General features: G+C 50.0%; 1 protein-coding gene across 1 annotated transcript; it reads right to left on the minus strand.

The window, feature by feature from the left end:
• Positions 1-2,679: 2,679 nt before the first annotated feature.
• Id2 (inhibitor of DNA binding 2) lies at positions 2,680-4,478 on the minus strand. Its single transcript, XM_021179075.3, has 3 exons — positions 4,036-4,478; positions 3,684-3,747; positions 2,680-2,964 (listed from the first exon to the last, which is right to left on the minus strand). The coding sequence occupies exons 1-2, from the start codon at positions 4,381-4,383 to the stop codon at positions 3,691-3,693; spliced, it is 405 nt and encodes a 134-aa protein (XP_021034734.1). The 5' UTR covers positions 4,384-4,478; the 3' UTR covers positions 2,680-2,964; positions 3,684-3,690.
• Positions 4,479-7,332: the final 2,854 nt, after the last annotated feature.

Consider the following 7,332-nt stretch of genomic DNA (forward strand, 5'->3'; position numbering starts at 1 on the left):
ATCTTATTTAGAGGAAGAAAACAAAAAACAAACAAACCTGGCATTAAGGTCTGGGGTAAGGAGGCTTTGTTCACTCTCACCCCATTCCGATAAAGCTGCCGTCCATAACCTTACCAGTCTTGCAACCCCTTTACACGGTTCCTCACGTTGTAGTAACCCCCAATCATAAAATTGTTCTCGTTGCTGCTTCATGAGTGTAATTTTGCTACTGTTGTGAATCATAATGCAAATATCCGATCTGCAGGATATTTGAGATATGACTTCATGAAAGGGTCATTCAACCCCAAAGAGGTCACGACCCACAGGCTGAGAACCACTGTGATAAAGTACCACTTGGGGCTCTGGTTAAAAGGCATGAAGCAATTAAGGAAAAGGAAAAAAAAAAGCTTAAGGCAAAGTTAGGGGCAGAAGTGCGGAAGCATGCTGGCAAATTTTCTGACCTAACAACTGTGCAGTCATTTTTCCAGTCACAAACTGGTAGGCAGGAGATACCGTAACTAGTAAGATGCTAATTGGCAAATAGGTTGTAAGCAGTAAAGAGGTGGAGCGGATTTATATATTCGTCGTGCTAGCGGCAGAGTCTTTTTTTTTTTTTTTTTTTTTTTGAGACAGGGTTTCTCTGTATAGCCCTGGCTGTCCTAGAGCTCACTTTGTAGACTAGGCTGGCCTCGAACTCAGAAATCCGCGGCAGAGTCTTTAGGGATGACATCAATCATTTTCAGAAGGCTTGGTCAGGATATCGCTGCTGGCCACCGGTTCCCAGCATCCATGCCTGTGTACAGCAGAACCGTAGGCCAGCAGCGATCCTCATATTTGCCAGAAGGTGGCGCTCGGCCTCCACGGCGCGACCAGCTGCAGTTAGAAGTCCCCTCCAAAAGGAGCCACTTTTCCCCAGGCTGAGGCTGATTAGAAGTCATTCACGTGTCGCTGGTTGTCCAGCGACCCTACAGGTGCTCCGAAGGGGCCTGCCGTTCCGATGGCACAACTGTACTTCAGGGTCAAATCCCCAAAGCCATCCGAGGGGAGGATGAGATCCGGCAGACGAGAAGCTGAGGACAGGCAGGGTTGGGGCAGCAACTTGTTCTCTCATACTTCTCTCCCGCTTTGTGTGCGTGTGCGTGTGCGGCGGGGCAGAAGGGTGAGGGTAGGTGGGATGGCAGAGCCCATGCTGGGTTGGCCCGGTGTGCATGCAGGGGTTATAGTAGGCAACAGGTGACTAGTATATTGGGCGGCTGCCAAGGGTTCTCGCTCGAGCAGTCTCCAACCCAGGTGTAATGGGCAAAGCGTGCATCCCGGGTATATTCATTAGGGAAAACCCCGCCCTGCAGGAAGGAGGCGGGGACCACCGGAACCGAAGCTGCCCTTCCTCCATTCACCAGGATGGATTCGGTGTCAGGGGAGAGGAAACACCGCAGCCAAGGCAGACTAGCAGGCGCCACCCAAACACCTGCTTGGCCTAGAAAGTGGCACCAGGTGCGACTCAAATACTCGTACCTCTTGCCCCATCCTTTCTCTAGTCTGTGCCCGTCTTCCCTGGACCACTTTCCAGAACCACCCCTTCCCAACCAAGTCACTTGCAACTTGGGAACTAGATCTAAGCACCTATTGAATGCATATTCAAATTAGTGTCCTCAAGGCTCTGAGTTGGATGGAAATGTTGGTGATACCTTTTTTTTGTTTTTTTTTTTTGGTGAGTGGGAGGGGCTTTTCTCGCACCTTCCCTCCGTTCCTTGAGGTCCAGAGTGCAGTCAAGGGTGAAGAGCACTTAGTAGCCACAGAACTGGGAGAGCAGCTGGCCCAGGCAGGTCTGGGTGAGCCACAGGTGGAGGAGGAAGGAGGTCTTCTGGAGTTCGCGCGGCCAGGTTTAAAAGCGTAACCCCCAGGGGTGACCAGTGACAGCCAAAGCCCCTTTTCTCTCTGCTCCAAAGGTGTCTTTCTAGACTGCACACCTAGGAACTCAAGGGGAAGTCTTCTCCTACAATCCCGTTTAAAATCTTGTCCCAATGCACAGGCACGGAGCCACACTGCTAGGTGTGTTGAGTTTCCAGTCCCCATCCCTCCTAATGGCAACAATGTTTCAGTCTACTGGGCCGCCACGGGACACACATGTGATAGAGGGGGTGAGAGAACAGAAGGAGGTGCCCCACGCAAACACAAGACATCTCAAAAATCATTCAGAATCCCGGCATTGATGTCAGACACATTTTATTATAATCTTAATACAGTCTACATAAATTTGAACTGGTATTTATTTGGGTTCAGTTATAACATAGCATTAAAAAAAAATCAAAGCACTGGTTGTCTGAAATAAAGCAAGCAATCAACATTCAATAAACACACTTGATTTATTTTGTATAAAAGGGTTAAGTTTACAACTAAACTTTTATAAAAAGTTTAGCATAAGTACGTCATTACATTTTAATGCAGAAATAGGTTATTTCTGCCACTATACAAGAAAACTCTAATTAAAGAGTCCACAAGGTTCACTCAATATATATATATTTATATATAAATATATACACAGCATTCAGTAGGCTCGCGTCAAGAAGGCCATTTCTGACCGAAGACTTCATTTAAGTAACCGAATACTGGGTCCTTCTGGTATTCACGCTCCACCTTTGTGAAAAGGCAAAGTCTGCTTACATTGGGCAATTCCTTGTGATTTTTTTTTTTTTAACGTTTTCGCTCCCCATGGTGGGAATAGTATATAAAGAAAACCTTCCAACTGTAGAAAGGGCACTGAAAGTCTCTCATAAATAACGGTATCACAGTCCAGGCCGGAGAACTGACACCTGGGCAAGACGATCATCCTTAGTTTTCCTTCCGCTTTCTTTTTAAAAAGGTCCATTCAACGTGTTCTCCTGGTGAAATGGCTGATAACAAAAGTCTTAAAAGATCTTGCAGACTTCTTCTTGTGCAAAAGAAAAAGAGAAAGTAAAAAGAAAAAAAAAAGTCCCCAAATGCCTGCAAAAGATTGGGAGAGAAAGGCAGTTTAGGAGAATGTAACCTAAGGGCAGAGGCGGGCGAGCCTGGCGCCGAGGAAGCCACAGTTTGAGCATTTAACCAAACCCTGGCGTCCAGATGCAGCACACATACCCGGCCCCAGCAGCACAAATTAAACATGAAAATAGCAGAGACTCCAGGGGAAAACTTCCCAAACCCAGTCTCCTATTTGGATCTCTAACAGCCCGCTCACAGGCGCCAGTCTGCTTCTTGTAACAATTATTTGATTGAAAACAGCCCTTTAGTTAACAGATAGGGAAATCTGGATCCCAGAGCACAGGGGTAAGGCTCGGGGTAGCCGTCTTCAGCTAGCCAGAGAAATCTCAGAGGACTACAGTTTTGGGGAAAGAGAATCACTATGGAATTTGTGGCGATAAGATTAATTACAGCTGAGGTTAGCACCTCAATGTACCGCCACTGGGCTCATAAAAGTCAGTCACACTTGGTCCTGACACCTTCATAGTAAGTTACTGGCATTTATTTTTTCTTTTCTGTTTTTGTAAAGGCAACTGTTCTGTAGTCCTGAGCAACCACAGCTACAAGCCCCTTCATGCCTATGTGGTAAGTCAAGCGGCACCCGTAACACAGTGAAGTAAGCATGCATTTACCAAATCAAACATTTAACAGACACACAAGCACATTACCGAAACGCGCACACAGGAGGCACCCGCAACACTCACCATTTATTTAGCCACAGAGTACTTTGCTATCATTCGACATAAGCTCAGAAGGGAATTCAGATGCCTGGAGAGAAAGAGGATAAAAGGCAGGATATTAGGTAATCTTAAAGGAAGGTAGCCCCCCTCCTCCTTTCACAAAAGTGCCAACAAGTCCCATTAAACAGGTTCATGCTACAGCGCAGATCCAGACGCAACCCACACAGAACTTATAAGTAGCGATTTCACATGACGCTCAATATACAGTTTTCTTAAAAATAAAGTTAATGAACCTGTCTCTACGATGGGCTTTAAGAGTGACAGCTCGGGAGACCCGGAGCGTCTGGGCAGTGGGGTACTTGCAATCTAGTCTCACCTGCAAGGACAGGATGCTGATGTCCGTGTTCAGGGTGGTCAGCGGCGTCCTGGACGCCTGGTTCTGTCCAGGTCTCTGGTGATGCAGGCTGACGATAGTGGGATGCGAGTCCAGGGCGATCTGCAGGTCCAAGATGTAATCGATGACGTGCTGCAGGATTTCCATCTTGGTCACCTTCTTGTTCTGGGGGATGCTGGGCACCAGTTCCTTGAGCTTGGAGTAGCAGTCGTTCATGTTGTAGAGCAGACTCATCGGGTCGTCCACCGGGGTTTTGCTCCGGGAGATACCTAAGCTGTGGTCCGACAGGCTGTTTTTCCTAACGGACCTCACCGGACTGAAGGCTTTCATGCTGCTCGTAGGAGGAGAGACTGGGAGGGAGCCGCCGCAGGGGGCTGAGCTGGCTGCGCGGCACCAGGCTCGGTTCAGAATGAAGCGCGAGCCGGGCGGGGCGTCTTTTATGTGCACTCGCCCTGGCCGCTCAATCGGGCATCCCTGAATTGCCATTGGTGGAAGGGCTCCCGTCCATCATACCAGGCGAGTTCTCCCATTGGTGAGTATGAGCTCTCGGTTCTTCCGCGTTCGCAGCCAATGCCTGTAGGGTGGGAGGAGCGGGCGAGAGCCCAGCTGGGGTGGCAAATTGAGTACAGTGTGCGCTGGGCGCCCAGGGGGCCTGAGTGTACAATTGTGCCCGCCTTATTCCAATTCCCAGAGCTGGCAGGACCCCTGCCCCGGGGGTGTGCCAGGAGCTAGCTATCCCCGCCCCCAGGACTTCCAGCAGCCCCACTGTCTCCGCACAGCAGACGGGAAGTCACAGGTCGCTAGCGTTAGGGACGACAGCGACCGTGGCAGAAGGGAAAAGAAGCGCGCCTTTGGGAAGTCACATTTGTAGAGTTCCTTCTTTTAAGATAAAGGAAAGCTATTTAAGGGGGGGGGGGTGCGGGAAACCTACCCACATACACGTCCACGACAGGTTTAGGTTTAGCTTTGCAACTTGGAGCAACGCGGGAGGCCTTCTCGGAAACTCAGTGACACGAATTGTAGGAACACTGTGCGGTCTCCCTCAGACCGCAGAGAAGCCCCGAGGGACCGGTGCATTCGGAACTCCCCCCCACCCCCAAGAATGAGGCAGGGTTACTATAATGACTCCATTAATCGAAGGTCATTAGTGGGGTTTGCACACTGGAACTACATTTACATACACTGCCCTTGGTCTGCGCCCTTCAGTGTAGGTGGCAAAGTGATGCGATTAATTATGCACAAATCGTGATTTCTGGTGTCACATTCCAACACTTACAGCTCTTGGGAAGCTCTTTGTCAGGTAGGTGGTCCTAGCTATTGACTGACAGCTTATCGCTGTTTTTAAAAGAAAATTCTGTTACGTACGAGGTTTGGAATCTTTCAGCACCCTTCCTAGATGCAGCTACATTTTGAAAAAGTTTAGAGCTCTTGACTCCAATTCTTTAATTCTGAATTCTTGTTTTGCTGAAGACTACCATATATTAGTCGTGTATTAAAGGAAAAAAATATTTATGTTAAGCCCAAGAAAGGGTTTTTCGTCTGAATCCCCCACATCCTCTGAATGCAATAAAGAGGAAGAATTCAGAATCCGGGCAAAGCTCTGTATGGAGAAACAGTATTTTCCCTTCAATTAATGATTAATTCCTCAGCTGGTGGGCCAGGCAGTCTCTGACCTCCACGTGACAGCCATGGGCCCCAGGGCTTCTCTCTAAGGAGGCAGAGTCCGGTGGTGTAGAGGCGGTAAAATCCGTCCATCTCAGTTTGGAGACTGCAGAAGGACTCTGCCCTGCAGGAAAATCTGCGCAAGGCTTGCAATGCCTCCTGCGACTCAGCGACAGTGTTCGATTGACGACTCGCCTCTGTTATTAAGCCTGGAAGTGATTTACTATCTGAGTCCCCCCCCACAGTTCGAGCCTCTTGATGTACTTTGTGTGCATGTGTTTCTGTCACATACGTGCCACAGCGGAACAGATTTTGTTTTGACACTTTTGGTTCATGATGTTATACTCTGAGTATTTTACAATAATAGCCAATGTAAACAAACATCTCTGGGATTCTCAAATTATTACTTATGATTCTTGGACATTGCATCTCTGCGGTACTGACGCATTCTTAGCTTTTTCCAAGGACACCGTATGTTAGCACCCGTGCCAGCCTCATTATCCCAACAGAAAGGCCCTGGGCTGGATGATAATGAGCGCTGTGCAGCATCGCTCCACACACTGGCAGCGACGACGCATGAGCGCCTTCTCCCAAGACCATTCCTGTACCCTGATATAGTAAAATTGCTAAATATGGTGAAAGTTTTCTGGCGTTTCTTTCTCTGGCTGCCATGCCAGAGTCCAGTCTGCCGGGCTGCGCTGAATCCGATTCTGTTGGCACACTACCCAGTTTTTGCATTCATTTAAAGATCATTTTTAAGGGGATTGTGAAACTGTTTAAGTTAATGACTGAAAAGGACGGAGTTACCAGTAAGTCTGTCACAGCAAGCCCGGGCTGACATTTCTTAAAATTATGGTCTGGGGCTGGGGATTTGGTGGGAGCCCCTTTTGGGGCAGCTTATAATGGCATATGAAAATCTGTCCATTGGTGTGGATGTGGATTTTCATCAGAGAGCCCTGGAGTTCAAATGGCCCCAGCTGCAGGACGTGCCCAGCTGCAGTAAGGGCGGGATCCGTGGGTGGTGGGAAGGTGTGAAGGGCTTCCGGCGGTGTGTGTGTGTGTGTGTGTGTGTGTGTGTGTGTGTGTGTGTGAGTAGATATTGGCCACCCCAGCTACCTACTGGGACGCCCCCCATTTAAAGCAACAGACCCGCTTGGAGTTGCCCGAGCCCTGCTACCAGGCCCTCGGGTCCCCACCGTGTCCAGGCCACGCGCGGTAATCAGAAGCAGGTCCCGGCCCAGCCACCTTGGCTACTATCCCCGCGTGATGCCACGAGGGCGGGAGGAGCCGGCTCGGCGGGGGCGAGTCTCAAGGTCTTCTCTGCACATCTGGCGCAATTGGGAGCTCTCGCCTTTCTTCCCCCTCGGTTTTGTTCTCACAGCTGTGTCCATTCCGCCCGTGACCCCCCGAGTGATCCCTGACAGGTGATGAATTGGCAGCAGCGGCGGCGGCAGCGGCGCGCAGGCCAGGCCGCGGCGGGGCCGGAGCCGGAGCCCCGGAGCAGACTCTCTGGCGCCAGGCGCGTGACGCCGCCCATTCACGCCGCCCTGCAGCCTTGTCCTCGCGGCGCCGCTCAGGCGGCTGCCATAGCAACCGCGCCGTCACTCAGCGCGCGCG

The sequence above is a fragment of the Mus caroli genome, unplaced genomic scaffold (assembly GCF_978045245.1).
Source record: "Mus caroli unplaced genomic scaffold, Mus_caroli_1 scaffold_14, whole genome shotgun sequence".
NCBI lineage: Eukaryota > Metazoa > Chordata > Mammalia > Rodentia > Muridae > Mus > Mus caroli.